Source organism: Nesoenas mayeri (genome assembly GCF_963082525.1).
Source record: "Nesoenas mayeri genome assembly, chromosome: 4".
In the NCBI taxonomy this organism is placed as follows: domain Eukaryota; kingdom Metazoa; phylum Chordata; class Aves; order Columbiformes; family Columbidae; genus Nesoenas; species Nesoenas mayeri.
The window spans coordinates 71,552,133-71,579,850 of NC_137540.1; the positions used below are offsets into that span (position 1 = coordinate 71,552,133).

Here is a 27,718-nt window from a genome sequence, read left to right on the forward strand (position 1 = left end):
TCTCACGCTTTTATTTCCTGCAAATAATCACTAAATGATTGATGTTAATTTCCTCAGTTTGTGCTAGTAACAGAAAAAAACTAGATCCTGAAGAAGAAAAGAGTTTACAGGATCACTAGAAAATAATAAGTTGCAGGCAATAAACACTTGAAAAAAATTCCCATGAAGGAAGGAAACTGTGCAACTGAGACAATTAATAAGGTGATGTGCTCTCCCTAATTTGGAGATTGAGAGTTTCACTGATTTGTCTTGTAGTGTGTTGTGTGCATATATGGACATTTATTACTGCTATGGTTTACCCGACCAAAAACTGGTTTAAGGAATGTTGGATCCCAGTCTTGTCGCTGCTGTAGCTGACTATGTGGCTTGGAGTTACTTAATCTCTGGGTACACCCTACAAATGGAAGATAAAAGACGTTCCAGGCATTTCTATAAAGCATATTCAGGGTTTTGGAGACAAATACCTGCATATGGACATATTCCAGTCTTCACTGGGCTTTGGATCAGGCTTGAATAAAATTGATTTAATTTGAACATATCCATCAATTCTCTATCTCTTCCCTCAGTTCCTCTCCCCAGCTAACGACAATACATCTCTCTTCCCCCTCATCTGTGCTTCCTGTGTAATTAAAGTTATTGTTGATTCCTGCCTTCCTTCATCCCCACGTTCAGACTCCTTCTGCCCACTATACATAAACTCAAGATTGATTCTTTGTCCCTCTGCCCAAGCCACTAAGTCATTCGTTGTCTAAGTCTCCTTTCCAGCCTCCCTTGTGTGCTTTACTGATCTCTGCCCCACCTGGATGTACCAGTATTTAAAACTCTTCCCCCTGCCTCTTACACACACACAGGGGCTACCCCCCTGCCTATCAAGTTGAAGTAATATTCTTTGCCTTGCCTCCTAGTGCCTGAAAAACTTTGCTCCAAACTATTGTCGGTTTGTTTTTGTCTTACATCCCACCTCAGTCACTTCTCTCCTTTAATGACCGTCCTGCCACCAGCTTCTTCCTCTGCTGTTCCTTGCACGTCTTCTCCCACACCCTGGAGCTTCTGCGCTCCTTGCTTCTCCATTGCATATCAGCCCATCACCTCTAAAACAAGCTCTTTCCTGACAGTTATCCTGACACCCCACAGTTTGAGGGGCAGCAGCCCAAACCACACAAATCCCACCCATGCCACTCTCCAGTTTCTCCTCATCTCTCTCATCTTCTTCTGCAACACTCCAGTTTTACCTGATGTTCTCTGAATCACATCACAGAACTTCAGCTCTCCTCCACATATCCCCCAAAATCACAGACTCAGTTCCCTCCCACGCTCATCAGCTGACCTGGGAACCACATGTGCTGTGACTCCTTCCATGGTACGTGCAACCAGTGCCCACCAGTTGGCAAGCTAAATTAACAACCTACCTGTGGAGTTAACACAACAGCTTTTACCTCCTGGCAGACACTGCTATGAGATGATCTCCCATCCAGCAGCTAATTCAGATAAATAATATAGAAACTTAATATTTGAGACCTCTCTGACCCATCTATTTTGGTCACAATCACTTTCCGGATCCAAAAGCTAGCAGCAGTGGAAAAACAGACTGCTTAAGCCTCATTTCCTTAGGAAACCAGGCTACAAATACAGAGTCAAACCCACTCCCCACCCATTTCCATCTGTCAAGGCTCCTTTGAATAAGCTACGTACCCTGGAAAGCCTTGGCTCTTTAACCCTCTGCGAAGAAGCAGAAATCCTGATCAGCAAAGCAGGGACTCCCAGAGCTTGATGTAGTAGTTGGTACATTTAAAGCTACAGAGATGTGTTCCCACAGCCTGGGCTAAAACAAACACACACCCTCAGGGTACAGGGAAAGGCAAGGAAGTGGTGACATTCACCAGTGAGTTGGGAAATCTCACTGGCAGCACTAAACAAATAACAACAACAGTCTAAGAATTCTTACACTGGTCCACACTGGAGATCTACATCAATTACAATTGCCTTGAAAAAGGACAAAACAGCAGCTCTAAAGAAATCACTGAAGAGTCAACTAATTGTGCAACAAGAGGCAAAAATCTAAGTAAAAGGTTAGTCTTCCTAAAGAATAGGATAAGGATTAAACCTGAAAATCTTATAATCCTATTAGGGACATCAGCAGCAGCAATCCCCAGTCTGGACCGATACATGTGCTTCTGGTCATTCTTTGTCAAAAGGGACACAGCGGAGGCAGAAGGGGAAAGGATAAGGGCAATGAAAGTGTGTGGGAGCGCACCGGGGATGATCCATAAGAGCGACTTTAAATGTTGCTTTTGCAAAGACCAATAACCAAAGTTATTTGTTCCTAACACTGATGCAGCGTAAGGGGATGTTCAACTGAATGAACGAAGTCAAAAAGGAGAGGAGAAACCCTCACTTATCACCAGGAGGTAATCTATGGAACCGAGTAACTGTATTTATTTGTACAATTACATTACATAGGATTGGGGTTTGGTTTTTGTTTTCATTATTCAAGTTTACCACTAAATGAGACAGTAAAGGATGAAGCTTCCCATATTGTGGAGTTTCCTGATTATCAGGGGAATATTAAAGCAACTGTTGGCTCCTCTTTAGTAAATCTCTGTCATGTTCCAGGGGAGCAGCTGTGCCACCACCAAACATCCTTCTGTCTCCACTTACCAGTACAGCCACAGCCAGCCCTGGCTATTGTATCTTTCTATTCCTTCTCCAAATCTGCTGACACAATGATCTGACCCCCATAGAGCACGAGCTGACTCAGACGTGATAATATTCCTAATCCATCTGGATTATAGCCTGGGGATGAGCATCGGAGCTGGTACCAGATCCTGGGAGGGTCTCACATGATGTCTCGAGTTCTGATGATTTGGTGATGCTGTTTTCCTCATGAGGGGCCTGGTCCTACAGCCATTTACCTGTAAAATTAACCCTCACATTCTGTACAGCAGCCACTGAAATAAATGGAACTACTCTCAGCAATTCTCAGCAGTACTGGCCAGGATGCAGGTTACCTCCAGAAATGCCTGCATATCCATTCTCTTGAGTATTTTTAATCACACAACTATTTTTTTATATGGTAACCTACTGTTACAAATATACGAGCACGGTGCTGTCCATGTCCCAGGCCATCCCAGTTTTGCTCATCTAGTTACCATGCCACCAGCAGTGTTTGGGCTGCCCAAACATTTAGAACATTGTACTACTACAACACAAATAGAACAGCCCTTATTTTGCCCATAAATAACCAACATTTCCACATCATCGACACGCAGCAGCCAAGATGGCAAACTTCTGCTCAAAACCAGCAATGGACACGTTTAGGAATCATGGAAATATTCCCTATTTCCTCAACGTGTTCACTGGATTGTGCACGCTTCTTCCACACGGAGCAGCAGCTGAGCTGTCACCATGCCAGCGTTCCTCACTGAAACCACTGAGAAGGGTGCCAATAGGTTTGCATTCCTTATTACCAGTCCTAATTAATGTTCACACAGTGCCGCAGATTAAAAATAAACACAACTGTCTTTGCATCAAAGGTTCCCAGTTTAAATCCAACAGCTGTCAAAGTGAAAACGAGCAGTGCACAAGGTCAAGGAAAGGGTTAATGTGAGCCTCTTGACAAGCCAAATGCCTGATATCCAAGAAGGGACTGGGGTGGAAGAAGCACCAGTTGCAGAGGAGGAGGCTTCAGACTGGTATTCCCTGGGAGGTGGCTCTTGTAGATGCTTTGTGGTCATTTTGCAGCAAAATAGGTCCTACACGGTGGCTCCAGGGCAGTCAGAAACTTGCTTGGTCACCCTCATGGCAACAGCTGATGCCATCCCCACCCTGGGACCCAGGAGATGTGGATACCCAGCCATGCCAACCTGACACCCTGATACACTGTCAGAATACCAAAGGCACATGGTGCCTCAGTGACAAAAACACAAAAACATCCCCCAGGGAAAGCACCGGGCCCTGACACCCCTGAAACAGATCAGGCTCACCTCAAACTCCATTTGCAACTGGAGTGAAACAAGTTTGCAGGGTTATAGAATCATAGAATGTCCTGAGTTGGAAGGGACCCACAAGGACCATCGAGTCCAACTCCTGTCCATGCATATGACAACCCCACAGTTCACACCATGTGTCTGAGGGTGTTGTCCAATCACTTCTTGAATACTGTCAGGCTTGGGGCTGTGACACCTCTCTGGGGAGCCTGTTCCAGTGCTCCAGCACCCTCTGGGTGAAGAGCCTTTTCCTAATGTCCAACCTAAACCCATGCTGCCAAGGACAACTGTGCTGCTGTGCCCATGTCACTTGTCCAGTCACGCACCGTCTCTGTGGATATTAACAAGGTGTGAAGCTCCACTTGAATGGTCATCCAGCACGTTCCTCTGCTTTAGGAAACATTCCTCCCCACCTCCTCGGTGTGTGACCTGCTTAGCTCCTCTGGACTGGCGAGACGTTGTCCTCCCGAGTACGTCTGCAGCACCAGGGACACCCACAGTGCCGAGGAAAGAAAGGGCAGGCCCAGGAGAGCTCAGTGTCTAACAGCTCCACTTTGCATCCAGATCCACCTCCAGCTTCTCAGACAGGCTACTACAGAACAGACTGCACACTTTGCCTCGGTTCACATAACCTACCGGCAGACGAAACCTAATCACTCCTCTTGGTGAAACTGTGGGGTGAAGGGATGCCAGACTGTCCTTCTAGCAGAAATAGCAGGAGCGAGGGCTGTCCTTGATGCTTCTAATTTGAGCAGCCTTGATCCTCCCAAAGCAGCACACACTCGTCTCCAGTTGACACCACCTTTTTTTTCCCACAGCCAGGGCACTCCTGACATGGGAGCTGGAAGACAGCCAGGCACAAACAGGTGAAGAGATGTGATGAGGAGGATGGGTGGAGGAAGCAGCCTTGGCCAGTCTGGAGCTATCACACAATTATTGCGTTCACTCACGTTGAGATCCTACACCCAGATTTGTCTAAAGAAGGCAAACGTGGTTTCCTTTTCCCCACTTGTTATAAACAGAAAATAGAAATGCTAAAATAACAACGCTATTGATGGGGAGACCTTGGAAAATATTTGGATTGTAAGATAATGCACCTGATGACTACTAAAACCAGCAGCAATGAAGGGTCTCACAGGGCTGATATTTACACTGATGTCCTTGAGTATCATATTTAAAGCCCAACCAAGATTAAGCGGGTGCTTCACCCTTTGCAGATTTATTGTTCCACGCTGTCGCCAAACTCAGGCAGAACTGCATCAGTTGACACACGAGCTAACACTTCTTGCAGAGCAGAAAAGGCCTATGTAGCTGCTATAAAAACACCCCATAGCTCCGCAGCTATTTTAGGAAGCAAATTTATTGCAGGTAGATGACTTACTAAGCTGGTCTCTTCTACTTCACGCTGTGTTCGGTGGAGCTGCCTGACCCAGCAGAGCTGGGCTGCTGATGAGCAAGGGGAATTTGTTTGCCCCCCAAGCACAGAGAGCGCGTAGGGCTGGTGAGGGGCCCCGATCCATCAGTGAGAAGCTGTGGATTGATAGGAACTTTGTGCCTGGCAAATGCCACCAGGCTCCCAGCAGCTGCCTGCAAGAGATAGTGTTTCGTCGGCCACATCGGAGGCATTTGGCCCGCTGCTGCTCCTCCCTTCTCTGCGCTGTGGCTCAGCGGGACCGCAGCAGAGAGCCATCCACAGCACCGAGCTTCCTCCCAGTCAGACCCTTTCAGGGGAGAACAAATAATTAATCAAAGCATGACACTGAGGGGAATAAAATCTGTGCCTTTTAGAGAAGAAAACATTCTCTGCTATGTGACCGGGTCAGATCTTCACTGGTCCACAAAGGCAGGGCTTAGCATCTGCATGCCCTTTGTGTTTTCCCTTCCCGGTACTGATCATATAGTCTCTGCTTTGAGAGCTCTGTCTTTTTTCCAAGACAAATAAATGGCAATTTGAAAACTAAATGGTATGTTTTAGATGGGAAGGGCTGCTTTTCCTGACTCTGGAGAGGGGGATGTTTATGTGGAAAAAGGCTTTTTTAGAAGCACTGACATTATATTCCAGAGATGACAGATGGCTGAAAATCTGTATTGAGAGTTAGCCTACAGATTTATAGTAGGCTCATGATACAAAAAGGCACAGAACGAGACATATAACCTAACCAAACTAATTTCTAGGCTAAAAGAGGTATAAAAAATGGATTGCATATCAACAAAGACACTCTGCTTGATTTTCATACAAAACCACAATGATTGTGCTACAAGTATTATATTGGAGTTATTTTAACTGATGCTATGTGGATCAACTTTTAGGAAGTGTAAACACATACAGGAATCCCAATTTAGAGCATAATCCTACAGCGTGTGTATCCTAAAACTCAGTTCAGGTCATGGAAGTCTTTCACCACCAAACCCCAAGTGCTACCACTGGCTGAAGAGACAGAGAGGAATACAAGAGCTCCTGTTTGCCTGTTCCTCACAGAAAGACAGCTTGAGATCTCTAGTGTTGTATTCACAGCACAGAAAACAGGAATAAAAACTAAATTAAACTAAAGCTCATGCAAATCAATTGCAACATGGGACCTCCTTAATGTTACTTCAGCTTCCCAGGGACAGAATATTACTAGAAGCGCTCAACTAAGTGCAAGGAATATTTTAATTCGCTGATATAATTTAAAAATCAAGCCAGTAAGTTAACAATAAATAGCGTAACCATCTGTAACCAACATGAACTTCTTGCATCTCTGAGGACTCTACAACTTCAACCTGAAAAACTAGATGACCAAACATTTGGAGGGATCAGCCACATCGAAAATACGTGGGACCCAACTCAGTCATTAGTTCTGTGTTCCAGAGCTGGTATTTAACTCCTAGTTAAGTGCAGCAGGGAAAAGGAAAAACAAACAAACCAAACCTCTTAAAACATCTCTTCTCATTTTGATAACACATTTCAAAGTGCACTGTAAATTTTAGTGACCTGTATCAAAGCCAACTGCATTTCCATTGATTTCTGATTATTTCTTTTTCATTAGTGTTTTATCTCTATTTTAAATGATAAGGCCAGTGAGATCCAGTTGAAATTATACAGGAAGCTCATGTCAGAGACATCAACACAACACAGTTTCCAACTCCAATTTTAAAGCAAGAGCGTAGGAAAGCTAAGGCAAGATGTTTCTACAGGTAATTTCAGAATATTCAGACCATCTTAATGCTTTCGTTGGTCCGGGTATCAGAATGCCACATGCTATATATAACAGCTGCGACATTGCAGGGAGTTCACAGGCCATGCAAACCACATTTCTCTTTATGTCCCACAGACACAGACCGGTATTTATCCTGGGTACCAACAGCATTTTAGGGAGGGGCTGAGCACCTGCTTTTTTGTACTAGGACCTGCATAATTCTTTTAAAAAAGGAAAGCAAGGAAAATAAGATACTGCCATACAGTATGAAAAAGACAGACTTCTAGTCTCTTCTCATATGCATTTGACAAAGATTTCTAGTGCAAATTTAATAGAATTCTTTCCTCCAGGGTCTTTTCTCATTTCATTCATCCATTTTAATCCCTCCATTTTATACTGGTAATAAAAGCATCTCACTGAAATGCATGGTACAACTGCGATAACCAAGGAGGGAGAGATCTCCAGCTGGAGCTAAACTGATAGAGACCAGCCTCCAGTCTAACCTAGACACAAAGGAGAGGAGATCAGAGGGACACAAACCTCTGGACTGAAGCCATGGATCACTAATCACAGCTTCTGGCTGCACCTCTGAATTCAGCTCCAACTACCAGTAATAATATTTGTCTCTAATTAAAATAAATTAGAAGAAAAATGACCATTTAGTGCATAATCCTAAATCACAGTGTTAGGATAAGTGATAAAAAACAGTATGTAGGAAAGCCTAAATAATACCCTGAAGTTCTCCTGAAGGCCATAGGGGACGGGCAGCACTTTGGCTTCTGTGCCAAGGAACCTTGTCACTGAGAGTAAGAGAACGTCCTGCAGGGTTGACTCCAGAGGAACTAGACTCACCCAGCACCTAAGAAGCAGCACCCATCTCCTGCCAGGTATAAATCTTCAGCTCATATTTGCCCGTATCAAAAAACAGCTCCTTAGATATTAAAAAAGCCCATCAACACTAAACCAAACCACTGTGAACACCTTTCTTCCCCACACTCTCCCATCAGAAAAGCAAAAGAATAAAACCTATGTGACATATCATTTAGTGTGTTACTGGACACTGTGCAAGTCAAAGAACGGTGAATGTAATATAAGAAATAGAAACGTGTCCTTTAGACTAGAATGACAGAGTAATCTAGGTAGGAAGAGATCTCTATGAGTCTTTAATCCAAAACAGAACAACTTTGAGTTTATACCAAATTGCTCTAGGCTCTGTCTGGTCAAGCTTTTAGTATCTGTGCCTCTGGACCCATTTGCCTACCCTTCCATTGGACTTACTGGACTTTGCTGGTGTCCTCCTTACACCAGGGAGACCCAAATGGGACACACTGCTCCTGCCAGACACTGTCTCACACTTGCCAAACACAGGGGAACAAACACATCCTCAACCTGCTGGTGAACCCTCTTAGTAAACGCATCCTCTGTTGAGACCTAAAAGAAAACAGCACTGCACACACTCGGAGGTGCAGAACAGGCAAGGAGACTTTTTGTTGCTGTTTGGAGAACCTTCTTGCTCAGCCACACCACCCCCTAGCCTTTGCAAGTGGTGTCCTCCCCTCCAGGAGCTAAGCTGGGGTCATGGTATGACAATAATAGATGTCACACTACAGCAGGATTCTGAAGATGCTCCTTTTAGCCTGTGCCAAATGAATCACAGAATGACAGAATGTCAGGGATTGGAAGGGACCTCAAAAGATCATCCAGTCCAATCCTCCCGCCGGAGCAGGAACACCCAGATGAGGTTACACAGGAAGGTGTCCAGGCGGGTTTGAATGTCTGCAGAGAAGGAGACTCCACAACCCCCCTGGGCAGCCTGTTCCAGGCTCTGTCACCCTCACTGAGAAGAAGTTTCTTCTCAAATTTAAGTGGAACCTCTTGTGTTGCAGTTTGAACCCATGACCCCTTGTCCTATCATTGGTTGTCACCGAGAAGAGCCTGGCTTCATCCTCGTGACACTCACCCTTTATATATTTATAAATATTAATGAGGTCACTCCTCAGTCTCCTCTTCTCCAAGCTCCAGAGCCCCAGCTCCCTCAGCCTTTCCTCACACGAGAGATGCTCCGCTCCCTTCAGCATCTTTGTTGCCCTGTGCTGGACTCTCTCCAGCAGTTCCCTGTCCTGCTGGAACTGAGGGACCCAGAACTAGACACAACATTCCAGATGTGGTCTCACCAGGGCAGAGTCGAGGGGAAGGAGAATCTCTCTGACCTACTAACCACCCCCATTCTAATACACCCCAGGATGTATGAGCTGTTGCAGTGGCACAAACCTCACTGAGCCACCTGCAAAACAAAATCTGAGTGTCAAGGGAAGTGAAGAACTGTACCACATTGGTACAACCCTGGGACTTAACATGGACGGGGTTGCCATTAGCAAAGAGCTTTAAAAAACAGGGTTTAGGGAGATGAAAACAATATTTACAAACACTTATTGCTTTGATTCTCTTGCATAGCTATTTTTAGCGAGCTAGAAGAAGAACAGTGAGATTCCCCTTATCTCTACAGCCACATATTCACAGCATAAGGCGTTGTGTCATTGTTAACTGTGTGGCATCACTGCAAAATGTAATGGTTTTATGGTAATGCTATTGCATGATCTATTCTTACATAAAACCACTAGCAGGGAAGTCATTAACAGCTTATTTACTTCTGTGCCAAACGGCGTAGCCCATGGCATGTATTTGGAGATAAAGTGACACATCCTTTCTTTTGCTGGAGCTGGGAACCTCACAGAGAAAATAAATTACCCATACACATGGCTAACAGTCACGCTATGATCATTTTTTAAAAGGATCAGAGGCTGCAACGTCCAGCAAAGCTTTGATGGAGCTAAAACATATTTAAATGGCTTCCTTAAATGACAATCTCCACCTCAGTGTCTAAATTCATCCTTTAGAAGTTGGAGAATTGTATTTTCAGGTTAAATGAAGAAAGATGAAATCAAACTGATTCTAAGAAGAGTTATATTCAGGAGAATTGTATTTTCAGGTTAAATGAAGAAAGATTAAATCAAACTGATTCTAAGAAGTTATATTCAGCACTTTCAAAGAGTTCACCTATGTTAGTGAAAGGACAAATACACACCCCAGGATTCGGGAAGCTTTAAATTCTCTGATCAACTAATTCTAAGAGGTTTTTCAGGACTATAACTGAGTGCATTGCAGGACTCTGGCCACAGAAACATCAGCATCTCTGTAAGTCTTGCCATCCTCAATCAGTTCCCTCCAAGCCCTTGGGAAATAGTTACTTTTCATCCTCCCTTTTTACAGACTGGTTTCTCACAGGCCCAGCTGAGTTATCCCCTGGTTGGACATTCGTCACCTAGTCCTGACATGAAAAGCCACATCTGTTGTACCTTTAACTTGCTTGGGTTGGGCAGAATATTGTCACTGTTTCTGGCTTGGAGCGCAGCAGCGCACAGCGTGGGTGTGCTGATAGACTCTCAGGAGGAGATGTAGTTGTGTAGCCTCTCAAATTCCTGCCATTCCCTCGGTACCATTTGCATGTTGCCCACAACCACAGCCCGAGTTAAAAATTTCTGACTTGCAATTCACTTCTGCAGGTGCGTGTGACAGATATAACTCCTGCAGTTTACAGAGGATTCTAAAATATCTTTGTTCTTTGCTCAGCAAAGAGTTAATATGTACAAATATACACATCAAGTCTGCAATACTGGAATACAGACACATTTCCTCAGCACATTTTTTAAAATGCAAGGTTTCTCTGCTGAACTTTGGAATCTCTTTGCATCTATTTAAATTTCCTGCATCACAATCCATCCCCATAACTGAATATTCTTCTGCTACAAAAAGACCATTCTTTCCCTGCTCCTCCCAAATCATTTTATCTCACTAAGTATCTCCAGGTTTTGCATTTCTCGACCAACACCTGATTCCTCTGTTTAATTTCTGGTGGTTTCCTACCTTTCCATAGCTTCTGCCTGAAGTTTAACAAGTTAAACACTTTCCTATTACTCCAAGGACTCTAGACTTGAGTCCCTGTAGTGTTTAAGTAAGTGAACTTTGGGTTTTTAACTAAAGATAAGACAGAGGAAGGAGTTTCTTTTAGCTTCCACCAATTTTCATAGCACTACTACTACTCACCTGCATTAGTTTTTAACAACTTGCTATTAGTTGAAGTACAGAGGAGACTTAATAGCAAGGACAGGTATCTATTGAAGCATCCTACGGCACAGCATTTCATACTGAAAGCTTCACCACATTAACTGGAAATCATATCTTTTGGATGGAGAGATTCTTAAAGTAAAAATCTTTAAAGAAACCTGAGACAACAGTCAGCTTTCTGAGATGATGAATATCTACATTGACTGTGCTGAAAATTAAATGGTTTTCAGCACTGGAAATCAGCAGCTGGGTCATAGCCCAGGTAGAACCCATGTGAGATGTGGAAAGAGAAATGACAATTTCCAGGCTACGCTTCTGGGCCAGCCTTTCTCACCTTCATCGTTACACGTAGATGATCTCACCCTGTGAGCCCAGCTTAGTGCTGCAGTTCTGCCAATTCTCACATTTGTCCATTTAATCTCACCAGGTGATTTCTTGGAAGTGCTTATAGGGCCAATTCCATTCAAAATAAATTCTCGGACTTGATGTTTTCTTAGAAAAGAGCAGGCAAACAACCTTGCAGGTTCAGAGTACAAATTAAAGGATCTTATGCACAGATATATACATTTATATGTGCACATTTTATAAAAGTCAGAATTTCAAATCCGGCCTCACAATTTGAAGAGGTGAATGGGTTAGACTCAGGGTTTTTTATTTCCTCCAGACAGCATTTTTGCTACCCAGATACTCAATCTTCATTCTGACAGAAGATGTCACGTTCCCATTTGCATTCAATTTTGATCTCTCCCAGACTTCTCCTATCTTTCCGAATTTCAGGCTTTGGCTGAGAGCATTACAGAGCTAAAAGGATAAAGCCACACCAGTCTCTTCTATTCTGGAATTGCCCAAGCACAAATGTGTTGAGATCAAAGCCCGTGACACAGACATATCTCCATTCTTACACCGTGAGGAATACCTCTTTGTTTCAGGCTTGGATAAAAAACCAGCATATTGTACAATTCAGAACAGTAAAGGCTTTGCCTCCTTCTTCTGGCTTAGTGACTCCATCTCTTTTTCCTTCTCACCTTCTCTTACACACATATACCTTGCAGCTGGCAGCTGCTCAACATATAAAATGAAATACAAACTCAGGCTTAGGAGCCAGATGGAGACTTTACAGAAATAACCTTAGAGGAAAGCAAAGGAACAACAGCCAATGCATCCAAGTCCATTGCAGAGATTTCTAAGCAGGCAGCTGCTTGAGAAGGCAGCTTGTACTTTTTGTGGAAACGCCCACACTGCCTGCTATCTTATGTATGCTTTCCCATCATTTATTCATTACACTACTGCTGGTTTAAATGCCACAGTCCAGTGTTTGTTCTCCTTTCCAGGCAAGAAGATTCACACAGAAAGATGACAGTGCTGGAAGTGCCACTCTCCAGAAACAAAGCATTGCTATTTGCAAAGTGAAATGCTTAACTGTTTCAAACACAACACGTAGCTGTATAACACGTGCCTCGAGAACTGTGTCTTCACCGACTTCAGCCATTTATGGACTGACTGCCCGGAGTGAGGTTTCTTGGTTTAAAGAATATATCTAAAACACAATAGTCTTTGAATAGGGATCCGATTTGTTACAGCCAAGTATCTGCAAACCTCAGCAGAATAATAATTGAAAAAGAATGCTGAGCTATTCCAGTGGCTGTACAGTACATCTTAGTGCAAAAAACTCAGGACACGCTACAGCAAAAAGAGGAAACATATCTAATCTGTAAGTACATCCTAGACAGAGAAGTGGGCAAAGGAGAGAGAGATTTTAGAGCATGAACTTATGTCCGATTAACTACAACTTGTACACAAACCACAAGGAAAGCAGACTGGTTCATTTGCCAGCACCATGCTAAATCCAGCGTAGTATTTATGTACTTAAAATGCATGTCCTGCCTCATGGATAGCAGGCAAGATCTTTCACTCTGGCTGTATGCAGTTTCTTAATTAGCTCTACCCATTCTGCAGTGATCTAGGAATAATCTGTAGAAATATGCAAAGGGTCTATATTATCAGTCACATATGTCACATCCCCTTGGGCCCTGGAAATGGCTGTCAGGGAGACCTTGGGATTCACAGTTCTGGGCAGTCTGCAAAGCAGCACTGAAAGGAATTTCAAACACCCCGGCACAGGGATGCAGCAGACGGTGATCGGCCTGCACACCGCACCCTGCAGCATCCTCTGTAACAGGTATTCAAAGTTACAGGGATGCAGTATGAGACACTGAGTTTCTCCCTGTATGACACAAAGTAGCTTTTAAAGTATACATGCTTGGGTGGACCGCTATAAGGCATTAGGATTCTTTTGGCTGAATCTAAAGAGAGTGGGCTCATTCTCTTCATTCTCAGCCTTCAGTGGGTATTCACATTCACTACAGAGAAGCTCAATAGTGGAGCTCAACAGACAGCTCCAGATCTGAGGTCAGAGATATCTTGATTACAGGCTTTAGGTCTGCCCATTTGACCGGCTTTGGTTGGTGAAGTACACATGAAGCCATATGCCAACCTAGTGACGAAATGCCCAACAACAAAATGCCAGAAAGGATAAAATAACTGTCCTGACAGAATCATGTATTTGGGAGTCTTCTATCCTCAACCTGTCACCACTCAAAGGGCAGTTTAATTAAGGTTCATAAGAAAAAAGTGTTCTTTTATCTTGAACTGGCCCATTTCCATCCTATAATATTCAATTTCCTAGGATCCAGCTGGCACCTTCTACAAGGCCCTCACCATTCTGGGCTTCAACCTTGGGATTCTGACCTGGGTAGATTTACACCACTCACTGACTTCAGCAGAGCTGCACTAGTTAACACAATTTGAGGCCCTGGTATTGCCTTAGGGATAAGAAAATTATTGAGGTTTGCACTGAATCAGCATTTTCCAGCTATTAATTCCCTCTGTTTGCAGAACATCCACCCTTGGACCTTCAGGTTTACCACAAGCCAGGACTGGGAATTTTTTTGGCAGTTCTTGTTAGAATTTGGCAGTGCAGCACTCAGCCTATGTCCACTGACAGAACACAGAAGCTGCAATTATCCAGATATTAACCAGGGGGTTTTGTTGTTGTTGGCTTCCCCCTTCCTCCCTGCCCCATATACTGTGGGGTTTTTTTGTTAGAAGGTTACATTGAGAACTCTTCTACTAAATTCCATCTTTTCTGTTTGGATGATGACTTTGACTTTCACAAGGATTCTGTAACTCTGATCATGTGCCTGTAAGGCTTTTTTGAGCATATAAAATGATATAATTCTTCAATTGCTACACTAGAGAAAAAAGAGTCAGTGCAATTCCTGATGCATCCAAGAATCTCCACATCTTCCAGGTGAATGTGTGGTTACTCAATTATCTCTAAGTGTTCAGGTGCTAGACTGCCATTGCAAATTCCGGTGTAACTGTCAGCTTTAACACAACACACTATATACAAGGATCTCAAAATGCTACCCAAATACTGATGAAAGAAGTTTTATCTAATGCTGTGAGATGGAAGACAATAATTAGCACAGACACAGGTATAGGCAGCAAGGCATAGAGACTCTGGTAGGTCTGTTCAATATTACCACAATGTTACATGTTAGAGACGTTCTATTTCCTAACATACAGATTCACGACAGTTATAGCTCTATACATCCGCAGATATGGATATATCTAAGAAAGAGAGATACACCCTGAACAAAGATCATTAGATCGCAGTTTCTCACTAAATCATCATCAGCAGGGGATTGGTTTGACTGATCGCAGTCTCACAACTATGAAAAGAGGTGAGCACAATATAACAAACATGAGAAAATTCCAACATTTATGCAGTAAACTATTCACTCTTATTTCATTGCCTGTGTTTTTAAGGTATCTGGTTCAAATAACAGCTTTCTCCGTGCATTTGATCCTACAAGAAAGACCCATTCTGTATATAGGACAGCAGAGTCTGTTGCCATGGAAATTATTATGATCTACTTAAATTGCACAAACCCAGCCTTATGGGGTATATTCCCTTAAGTATCTCAATTTAATTATTAATGTTCTTTGTAAATAGCAACATATTTCTGTTTTGGCTGAAATCCTTATAAGCAGAGTGAAAACACTAAGCCTGGAACGTAGAATCCTTTGTTCAGCTGCAAGACAGGTGCAATTAAGTCAAGGAAGACACGAATGGCCTCCAAGCTGCCCTGCCAATGTGCTTTAACTCAGACCTACATGGAACATCTGGAAAGGAGAAAATCCCATTCGGTGCCTCTGTCCATTAGGTCCCTGGTGCCTCTGCTGTGATTTCCAGAAAAAAATACAAGCTAGGATAGTGGGGTTTTATTGGCAGAGGCACATGTTCAGTGGAATCTGAACACTGACCATCAATTCATTTCCATATAGTCACCACACATTCTCCAGCCATGTACTCATTCTCCAGCCATGCAAACCCAGTGAAACCATTCAGTCTTCTCCCATGAAATACATCACTAAACCCAAAGCTGTTTAGCTTCAGCTCCAGCACCCATCTTTGTCTTCCAAGCATCACCATTAATTCAACAGGCAGATTTTACACACGGTGTACACACGATAATACCACACGGTGTTATTCAGGCTGATCTAACATAGGATAGTTTCTTGTGGGTCACATACTATGGGTGGTTCATAGGTCTAAGTTTAGACATGCACAGACACATGTTCTTCTCAAGTTCTCAGCAGAAGAGGCAGCAGGACAAGCAGAAACCTTCCACAAGCAGGATGAGGCTCAAGAGCCTTGAACTGCTCGTCCACAGAAGGGCCCAATGCAGAGTAGAGCCCATAGCAGCTCGGTGGGAACAGAGCAGCAAGTTTATCACCGTGGCTGCTTAACATGACCTGCAGGCTGGGCAACCTGCTGTCCCCACGTGCTCACAGCAAGTGTTAGAGCATTTGTGCCTAAGGCCTCAAGACAAAGGTGGCCATGAAATGTTGTGATGAGAGGAGAACGTCTTCCTGGGATTGCTCTGCTCTTGATCTTGACCAGGTGCATCCCATCCAGTCCTCCTTAGAAGGGTATTCCTCATTAAATGGCATCTAAAGTTCCTGGTTTGACTCCTCCATGAGTGTTTCTCAGGGGCTGACCCTCAGGAGAACTCTGCCACAACAGAGACCAGTCTACGCAAAACATCCCAGAGCACCCCTGAACTTTCGCTAGGTCAAAAATTTCAACTTAAAATTCATATTTACATTGCCTTTTCAATTCTACTCCAGCAAGTGGACCTCGTGCTCACGTCAGGGTCTATCACATGTAAAGCAGAACTAGAAGTTTAGATGGACAGAAGTTATCACTAAACCTATTTTGCAGGTACCAAATTAAGAAAGAATATATAACTTGCCCTCTTCCCACAAGGAGACTGCATGACTGCTGAATCCAGGCTCTTGGTATTCTCACACACAATCTGCAGCACAAATCCTTCCCTTCTCTCTCACACAAGACTGGTTATTGGTCATGAGCCTCCCTCGAAAACATGAGGCAAGATACGCCTGTCAGCCTTTGGCCTTCCTCTAAAAACACACACTTAGAGGCTGGAGACAAGAAACAGAATAAATTAGCTCAACTGAGCTGAATGAAAAGAAGCAACAGTATGAACTCAGCAGAACAGAAATGCTTCTTGAACAGGAGCTGCAATTGCTTGTTGATGCTGACAGCATTGAATGGCTCAGTAGATGCAAAGGCAGGCTGCACACATTGCCCTGGCATCCCTGGGACCCATCCAAAACAGCACAAAATTCCAGACACGAGGGGCATTCTTTCTAGCTCCTCACAAACAGGTTCTTCAATACTGGTTTTGTTGTCCCGTAAAATTTGTCATTTTGGAAAGCAGAAGATTACTGTTGGCTCCATGAGAGAGAAGGGGGAAAGATGGACTGTAGCTTTATTGACCAGTTGATTGATTCCTTCTCTGGAATTGGTTTGTTGTTTATTTGCAATCAGTGCATTAGCAGTAAGGGACACAGCAAGCAAGACAGCAGCATTTGAAGAAACAAACCTTCACTAAGTGTGACGCCACACCAGCGTTCCCAGCTGTCGCTTCCAAGATTCAGTCTCCAACTTGACACCTAATCCTCTGCCTCCATATAAATGTGTCTCTCTCCTGAAACATAATCTTCACTCTTCATTTCTACTTACTGTACAAACAACTTCTTCACCACCAGCCTTGCCCTTCTTCTGGCTGGGGCAGCTTTTGCCCACCTGCAAGTCACTGCAAAATGTGTCTACAAGAAACAAAAAGAACCTACTAAGGAGATACTGCTGCTCTCACCTTCATATCAAAAGATGGAGTGGTTCTGTATATGAAGCTTGGGAAAGTACCACCCATGTCCCTATTTCAGCAAGTGACAGGACAAGAGGAAATGGCCTCGAGTTGTGTCAGGGGAGGTTTAGATTGGAAATTAGGAAACATTTCTTCATGGAGAGGGTTGTCAGGCATTGGAACAGGCTGCCCAGGGAAGTGGTGGAGTCACCATCCCTGGAGAGGTTTAAAAGACGTATAGATGAGGTTCTTAGGGACATGGTTTAGTGCTAGAGTTAGGTTATGGTTAGACTTGATGATCCTGAGGGTCTCTTCCAACCAAAAGAATTCTGTGATTCTATTATTCTATGATGCTGGCATGTCACTGCAGGTCTGGAGTGCCTTCTCAGGTCCTGTCTGCAGAATGAGCAGGCGTGTCCTGTTATCTCAGTCTTTCCCTCCAGAAGCACACGAGTCACGGAAAGATAAAACACAGTTTTCATTTTGTCACTTCTTCTAGTTCATTCTCGCCTCTCTGCTCACCATCTGTTTTGCCTGTGTTTCATCAGTTTAAATTAGGAGCTCCTCAGAGGAGGAATCTTGTCTTACTACATGCATGTGAAATGCCAAACCAGAACATGAACACTGTACCAGTAATAGCATCACAAAGAAATTACCAAGGAGCACAGGATCAGTCTCATAAGTGATTCACCTAGAAGACAGAGTTGCATTTATTCACACATCATTAATTTTTATATTACTACAGAACTTAGGAGAACTAAATAGAGACTAAAGTCCACTGTCTAGGGTGCTGTAAAAACAAAAATACTAAATAAGACTTCCTGCTCAAAAGAGTTTACAAACTAAACATACAAATGATAACATAGACACCTTCCTCTGCAAAAAGCAGCATGTGATTAACTTCAACAACACAGGTGATTTAAGTAGTATTTTGCCATATAAGTGTTTTGCATGTGAAGAGCTTGATTACAGGGATTCATCCCTCCCTCAAGCCATTTCACCTCACAAGACCTACCTGAAATCTGCTGACTGGCCCCGACAAGTCAAGTGGGCAAGCCAACAAAAGGAAATCTAGACTCAGATCCTACCTGCCTAATGAGGACACAAAAGCAATTTTGATATATGAAGGTTCTACAGCAATCCAAACTGGCCATTACTTCTGCAGCACTCAAGTCCTCACCTGGCCTTATGATCAGCCTGAAAGTTCCCAAGATACCATCTCTGGCTGCTGAAAGCATGGGAGCGGAAAGGCAAATGCAGTGCTCAGTGCTCAGAAAAAACTGCTTAAGAAGTATTAGGCATGATTACACTCCCCTCTTTGTCCTCTCTGCAACCAAGTATTTCCTCTTGACCAAACAGCTCTCGAGGCCACACATTAATGGGAGCTCCTTGGAGATGTTTCTCTCCCTCTGTTAACTGCAATAAGAGCACGGAAGAGTGTTTCTCAGCCTTTCCTATTCACTGGACCATCTGACCCTTTAAAAGAAACATACAGCTCATTTTGTATCCCACTGTTGCTTAAGGATAGACGACAAATAATAAATCACATGGTACAATGTCAAAGTGTTAGTATTTAACAAAACTGTAATCCAGGAGACATAATTACAAAACCTGTAACTAAAAATGTAAAAAGCGGTTATCACCTGATTAAATCAGTTAGTACATAACTGAGGACTGCCTGGACAAGGGGTTTTGGTTTAGAGAGGAAACATTTTCATGGACTGTCCGATTTTTGTGGACATCCAGCCACCTGCGGACCACAGGTTGAGTAACTTGTCTCTAAACCTCCCTACTGGGACTAAGTAACCAATTTTAGGTAATAAAATAAGGCAATTTGGCTGTTGCATTCTGCCGTCTATGGCATTGAGGACGGCACTGAGAATCTGAATGGCAATGGGTCATTATTCCAAATATTTAAGTCTTTGGTTGTTTGACTGCTTCAGGTAGCATCTATTTAAGTCTGTAGTTTTGTTCTATCCCTCTCACAACCCATCATGAATCCATAAAACTAATGACAAACAGAATGCCCAGTTCCCTTGATCAGATCCTCTTTCATTAATGTATTGATCAAGGAGCCTGGAGGAAATATATTACCTGTTATCACAAGTTTTCTGTGGAATATTGGACACCTCACTTGATCTTCCTGTGCCTCAGTGCCCTTACCAGTACAACAGCAGTAAAAATCATTTCAATGACACAATACTTACTAAATTAATGCTTCAATATGCTTTAATACAGCAAAATGGAAAGGGTCCCACAGGGGTAAAAATACTGCATTAAGGCAGCTGTGAAGGCCAAGCCCCTTAGCTACATTCCATAACCTCTGGTTTGGTAAAACATCCTTCCTAACCAAACCAGGACTAGTAACATCTGCGATGTGCATGCAAGAAAACCTTCCCCATTGGGGCTGATAGCATTTCCAGCACATCTGTGCTCGTGCAGGAAAATCTGGGTCATGGCTGACAAAGCAGCCGGCAGCGTTATCCCCTGCAGCGGGATCAGTGCGGTCACATTTCACGGGAAGGGCAAAGCAAATGTCGCACCTGCGCTGGACGCTCCCCTGTCACTTACTGTCACCAACAGGTTCTGCCCCCTCCGCAGAGCCCTAAAGGCCGCAGCAGAGATGCACGTGGTGGGTGCTAGGCTGAGCTGGGGGCCACAGAGACCACTTGCTCTTCATCCAAGGGAGAGCAGCCATGCAAGACCGCAAGATCTGTTTCAGAGGGATGACACCACCTTATTGTATAGGTAACGTTTCTTAGCACATTCTGCATATACGGCAGGTGGTCTGTCCTTCCCACTTCCCAGCTTCAGAGTCTCCTGTAAACTCATCCCACAGCCCTGGCTGAGAGCTCAAGTCACACCAGGTTTATTGCTTTATTTTCAGATAATTCTGCATCACTGTTGTTGAGGCCTGTACAAAGCAATAAATACCAGAATCCTTCCCATCACCTGCCAGCACCAATTAAATCATGTAGAGTGTGAAGAAGGACCTTCACGTATGTGATATGTATTAACTGAAAGGCTAATCAATAAGCAAGAGCACGGGGCCACATTCTGCCTTCATGAGAACAGCCCTCCCGCACCTGAGCAGATCCTATCTGTAGTAAAGCAGATACAAGTTATCATTTACATCATATAATATCTCCTATATGACTTTTTTTTTCCCATTCATAAATCTCTTCAGGTTTTCTATATACATGAAAAGCTGGAGGAGGAAAGACTTGCTAAGTATCTCTAAAATGGAAATTCTTTGCTGATGTAAGCAGTGTCTTTTGATTAAATCGATGTCTGACTCAGTAGCACTATGGATTTACACCAGCTCAGGATGGGGGTGGCCAATCTCACATACCCTTACTAAAATGGCATCATGCTAACCAAGAAAGAGAAAGCTGACAAATTGTGACGGGGAAGGAAATTTCACTCATCAGTTTAAAAACTATATTGGTTCCTCTTTGGTTTTGTTCAGACCTACCTATTTCCAGTGACAGCTGCAAGAAATGATGTATCTGATAAATCTCCACTCCCTGTTACTTCCACACAGGGCCAGAAATTCCCAGTGAACATATCTGAGGCTGCCACCCTATTTCACATCAAAACATAAGAGATCAGACAGGCCATTACTGGTATTTTGATTTAAAAGAAAACAAATATAGGCAAAAAAACATAATGAAGGCTGTGGGTTTTGACCATGAAGAACATATTTAACCGCTTTGTAATAATTTGTACTGCACTCCTGAGCTCCTCACCACAGGATTTAAAGTGCTTAAGTCACCCAGTATCAGCACAACTATTGATGACCTGTCTGATCCAACCTCATTTCCACTGACATCTCCTTCCTCTACCATGTGTTGCAGATTGAAAGGCTTTCAACAGGCAGTGCGAAGTGCCTGACATTCCGAATTGGAGCCAATGCCTGTACTTCTGTTCTGCATGATCCCAAGCACAGAAAGCAATTCCCATGTTTCTGGGAAGAGGATTTCCACGCAAACACGATAGGCTGCATTTATATATATCACTTTTAACTTCAAAATGCTTTTAGACAACAGCCAAAAGATACAGCAGACCAGTAATCACCTCGGATTGCCAGTGCTGTGCCCTGTAGCTGAACTGGAGTGCAACAACAAAGACAGATCCCAAGTCCTTCTGCTAGAGTGGCCTCTACCACTTGAAGCAAAAAAGAATCTCCATCAAAATGAACAGCCATAAACTGTGGATGGTAGGACCTGCCACTGATCCCTTCTGGTCTGTCTCAGCGAAGATAAATTCAGCACAGTTCATTACGCTTCACAGATGAGGAAACTGAGATACAGGTGTTCCAGGATGTCCTTTGAGATGTACTCAGAGATGATGAATTAAAAACGGGCTGTAATTAACCCACAAATAATAATGCTATCCCATTCCAGTTATTTTGAGAGACAAAGTAACCAATAACTCCAAAATGCAACACTTGTGATTACGGTGATCCCAGACATCCCTTGGTGGAAAAGTCACCTGTAATCTACTACCATGAGGAAATGAACATGACTTTGTTCATGTCGAAGTGAGTGAAAAAACTACCCGGACCACAAGAGGATGAAAATTGAGCTCTTAATGGAAAAAGATACCTAGGGACAGGATTATCTTTTTATTTTGCATTTGTACACTACCTAGCGCAGATCCTGACAATAATGAAGTCTTTAACATGCAGCGATGGCAGTAGAAGATGCTGTTCTGAAGTTTTTATCTGTTCTCTTCTGGGGGTTACCAGCACACAGCTCTGCAGGCAGAACAGAACAAGCCAGCACTCTGGACCAGCGTTAACACGAAGTCCAAACACTACAGTTGAAATGATGAAAGAGGTTTGCAATAAACTGCCTGACTTCCCACTGAAGTGGGTGAGAAGTGCTCACAGACTCTTCTCCTTCAGCAACATTTTGGAAATAGAAACTGTCAAGTAAGAGATTGTAACAACCACATCAGAGACAGTGGAAGTGACAAAGCACCCAAGAGCCACAGCAAAGGTTTGCTTTCCATTATAAAGCCCTTCTTAGCTGAGTCATATCAGACACAACCTCCACAGAGATCAGCAGAAGTTTTAAGAGCACAAAGTAATAATCCCAGTGTGACTAAACCACACCACACCGCTTTCCTCATATTCCTTATCAGCTGGAAAGATCTGATGAAAAAAACAACTAAATAGGCACAAGCAGGGGAAAAAAAAGCCCAACAAGGTAGCCATGCTACCTAACAGCACAGCTCTCTGTACTGATGGATCAGCTACTCATAATGAGATGGAGAAACCAGATTAAATAGATTAAATCTTTGTCATGATCCTAATCTCAAGACCACTGTATGCTGAGGATCCACCCAACAGTGAAGCTGAGCGAGCGCAGGCCTGCGCTGTACGTAGAGCTTGGCCTTCTGGCCCATGTGGTGCTGCACACACCCCTGGGCTGAAGAATCAGCTCAGCACATAAGAAGCTCACAGTGGTCGCCAGCAATTAAGCCACCTGCATATCCTTGTTTGTTTTCGCCTAAAAGTGCAGCAACAAGTTCTCTTGTGAACATCCTTTTCATTTGACAGTTGAAATGATGAATAGAACTGCCTTTGTTTTTTTTTCTCTGAAAAATAAAATAATAGAAGGGCTTAAAAGGCCAAAATGAAAAGTAACCTTTCCCCAGACAAATCTGCATGGTGTGCTGCATCCAGACTGCAGGGTTGTTCCATGTTAGGCAGCTCAAGGTTTCCAGCATCTGAAGGGAGGTAAGATTATTTATACTCTCCTCTATTTCTCTATAATGGCAGCTCTAGGAAATAGTGTTTCATGCAATACTCCACAAAGCCCGAGTTTCATGCTAGTATCATAACAAACTAGCACTTCCTGGTGCAAACCATTCTTAAAGGATGGATGTTTTGCAATGCATGGATGCACAGCAATGCAAAGAAAGTGGTGATCAAGCTTGGCTTGCCCCAGGTTTCCTTGCAAAATTATTTTTTAATTATTACTGTGATTACAAAATTAATAATACGTACACTGCGTATTCCAATTGTTATTTAGTGTTGGAAATCTAGTATAACAAATAATTGGTACCACTCCCTCCACAGCTGATTTCATGCTGTGACATGCTATTCAGATAAATGAAGCTGAAGAGAATGGGAACGTCTATATGTTCAGCTAATCACCCGGCTGCAGATGTCAACTCCTCTATGTCCTGCCCCTGTCATATTTTTACCCAGCCCATGTGTCTTAGATGGAATCACTCATGTATACGTGCATGTACTGAGGCAAGTAAGTTAAACTACCATCTCCCTGTAGACATTCTTTGTTCTTGAGGATTAGCTGGGTTACACGATGACAGGTTTTTTCAAAGTGGAAATTAGCCAGTAGAGAAGAAAGAGAAGCAGCCTTGGACAATACATGTTATATCTCACATTGCTGTCAGAGATATCTGCACAGTTATACTGTTCAAATTAAATAACTTAAATATTTAGCATGCTTTCGCAAAATGAAGTGCAAATGGCTAGCAACAGCTGCAGCTGAATCCAGACCATATACCTCCAGGGGTTAAATTCAACTCTGGAACCCCCAAAAATCTTGATACCTGACAGCTACCCAATGTCTCAGTGATACAGAGAGATAGCTAAGGTCAAGGTGAGTTTTCCTTTTGATATTTCATCTCATATGGCAAAAGAGGAGACCTTGAAAAAAATGCCTTCCTGGAACTATCCTGATGGTGCAACATCATGGCACGTTTCTTTCAGACAAAGAAAGTGACAGGCCCTTGCAGACCCTCTAGAATAACTTCAGAACCCAACAGATGTTTTCCTGAGTCTGCAGCTATATGTACCAGACAGAGAAAACTGGCAAATTGTTCATCTGATTCACTGTACTAACCTTGACCAGCCACATTTCCAGAAGGGAGATGGATCAGCCATCCCGCTGCCCCACCTTAAGCCTAAACTGCTCCCCCAGGGATTTTCCAAGTGGCATCAAAAATGCCCTTTTCTTACTTAATCTCTTCTCAGGTGGGGCAGATGAGCATATATCTTGAGCTTGCTCCATTTTCCCCTGATACCTGGAAAGAATTTCCAGGGAATTTCTACACGTATTCCCACCTACACCACTTGCAGCCATGGAAAAGCTGTAGGGCAAGTGGAAAGAGCCACACGCTTCTCCTCCGAGGCTGACAGATTAAAGGCAAAACGAGAACATCTTTTGAGAGGGTAGGCGGCAAGTTGCAAGGAGGAAAGAAATTTTTGATATTTATTTTATAGGGAAAAAAGAGAGAGAAGAAAGCAGCGGTGGCGGCCGGGAGAGCCCAGCGCCCTCTCGCGAGTCCCAGCCCGCCGAGCCCCGCTTAACAAAGCGCCGCTGCCCTAACCCACGTCCATTTTCCCACCCGTTGATGCTCGATTCCCCCTCCAGACCCCGAGCCCGTTTGTCGCCGAGCAGCGCTCGATGCCACCCGCTCTCCTCCTCCGCTGTCACCTTGCGCCGTACAGCATTACGCCCTCCAGCCGCTGATAATTTTCCCACGTTGGAAAATACCGTTGGACCCCACCTATATTTTCCCTCACTCATCAAGCAGCCGAACCCCCCATCCCTAACAACCACCCGCTAAATTTAGCCGAGTCGCCGCCACCGCGTCTTTACAGCAGAGGCGAGCGGGACGGGCAGCCGGCACGGCACGGACAGACGCACGGACATCCAGACACACGGCCGTTGCAGGTGCCCGAGCGGTAGCTACTCACACCACCAGCCTGGAGATGATCCATGAGACCATGGCGTTGCCTGCCGCAGGGCTGGCTCTCCCGGCAGGGAGGGCTCACCCCGGCTCCTCGCCCGCCGCCGGCCGCCGCCCGAGTGAGCGGGGCGGGCGGCTCGGCCATCCGGCCCCGCAGCCTCAGCGCAGCCTCACTGGCGGCGCCGCCGGCAGCCAACGCGCAGCCGGGCCCGGGCGCGGAGATTGGGCAGAGCCCACGGCCGCCCCCCGCCCCGCTCGGTGCTGTGGGAGGGGGAGGAGGAGCAGGACCCCCCTACCCGCTCTCACCGGGAGACCCCCGGGTGTGTGGGGGGGGTTTCGGGGCTGGGAGAGGGTGGTGGCTGCGCCAGACGGGTCCCTTGCCCACGCTGCGGCAACGGGCGGGCAGGCGGGCGCCTCTGGAGCACCGCAGCCCAGCGGGACACGGAGCGAACGCTATCGAGTGTTCATATCAAACTAAGGGTCCCAATGGTGGTGTTTGGCTTCTTGGATATAAAGGAAGAGACGGATACCCCTCCACGCCCCAAAGTTTGTAGGCACAACCGACAAACACGTTAGCTGCAAGGTCCAGGTGGATCCCCACCTTGCCACGTTAGTTTTTGTCAGGGAGTCTCACAGGTATAAAGTGCAATTTCCACAAGGAACATTTGCCAACGTGCAGAGCAGACATTGGCTCGACTTGCAGGTTTTTCTTCCCTAAGTTTCCTTTGGGTTCTTCTTTTCCTTTGTTACATTGACACATGTCAAATATTATTAGACTGTCAGAAATAACCTTCATAGAATCATGGAATCATTTGCTTGGAAGTGACCCTTAAGATCATCGAATCCAACGATAACCTAAATCTAGCACTAAACCATGAACCTCATCTATACGTCTTTTAAACATCTCCAGGGATGGTGACTTCCACTGCTTTGGGGTTTTTTTCTTCTACCAGAAGCACACATGCCATAGGAATTCATGATGTGGTTTAGTCTCATGGCAATCCTTAGACCTCAAAGTTGTCACCAGGAGACCAGTCTCAAGCTTCCCTGGGAGGCTGCTCTGTGGAGTGGCTGCCCTGGCTGCAGGTGCTAGGGCCAGGGCCCTGGCCACCCTGGCTGCACCATGAAATCCTGGCCTTCATCCCTGACACGTTATTTTCTAGGACTGTACATATGCAGCGAAATTTCCCTGTCATTCTGAGACAGCATAGCTGAAAGAGGCTGAAATTCCCTAATATATAATGAGTAACCTGTAAGGAACTCTTCCAGGGAGAGGCTGAACACTTCAAGGCAGAGGTAGCAGAGCTAGGAGATGATCATAGACCTCTCCAGTCCCAGCTGGCCACAGCCACCCTTGCACTCCACCTCCACAGGGGGACGAGCATCACACAATACCCAGCCCTTACCTAACACCTTTCTTCTGCTCAGCTAAAAGTCTCCCGTAATGGGATAATCTTTTGTGAGCTTTCTGAACCTGGTCCTCAGAAAACCTAGAGCACCCACAGTCTTCAGCTAAAGCTGCAAGTATAGACATACATGTAGTTAAAGTTCAACACCTCTAAAAATTATCTTCTGGGAGGAGCACGTCAATCGCCACATTGCTCCTCTCTCTGTAGTGGGTCCGTTCCTCCACCAGAGGGAACTTCCACCCCACGGTGAGACCTGGAAGGAGCTGCCACCTCCTCACCCACTGCAAGCAGCTCTGCTACAAACACCACTGTTTTCTGGGTACAGCTGGAGGTACGAGGCTACCACCAAACATTCCTGCCCCAAGGACTCCAAGTCCCTACAGCGGCAACACTTTGCTATACAAGCACCACAAAGACAGGACTGGGTGGTCTGCTGCCATAAACAAGTGTAAATTAGTGTCTTCTCCAGACATGACTGTTCTCTGGAAGAGCTGCGTTCTCTCCAAAATAAGCCATTAGGCCATTTTAGCCCAAGCTCTAAGGCAATGAATCATCCTGTGGCTGTCTTGCTTGTGTATCACAGCCAAATAAGTACTTCAAAATCTGTTATCAAAGACTTTTCATGTATCGGGACTATTTAATGTGAGACTTTAGACTGCATGTTGGCAGACGCTGCACAACATTATTACAGTAAATGATGTGTTATTATCAAGTATAAGACACAGATCTCTGCACAAAAATTTGTGTAATCACCACAGTGCAGTCACTTAATACTTGCTGTATATTTCAAGCACAGAAAAAATGGGCCAACAGAAGAAGATACCAGATCTTAAAGAAAGACAACACAGAGGACAACATGCAAAGCTGCAGCAAAACATTTTAGTGCCCAGAGCATAACTCAGTCTCATGTCCTCTTGGCTCCTTCCAGCCTCTTCCAGCTCAACATGTTCCCTGCAATTCCTGCCAGTTGCCATCGCGGCTGACCTGCCACTCTCTGGGCAACAACCCTCAGCAGGGCTTGAAGATATTTTCTTCTGCTCAGCAGCAATCTT

General features: G+C 44.4%; 1 protein-coding gene across 1 annotated transcript in view; it reads right to left on the reverse strand.

The window, feature by feature from the left end:
* Positions 1-25,296, reverse strand: part of REEP1 (receptor accessory protein 1) — a gene marked incomplete at both ends in the record, with an annotated part of 64,305 nt that extends 39,009 nt beyond the window's left edge. Inside the window, one exon of the mRNA XM_080344341.1 lies at positions 25,265-25,296. Within this exon, the coding sequence (XP_080200467.1) occupies positions 25,265-25,296 (32 nt within the window). The remainder of the gene's footprint in view (positions 1-25,264) is intronic.
* Between the last annotated feature and the right edge of the window lie 2,422 nt (positions 25,297-27,718).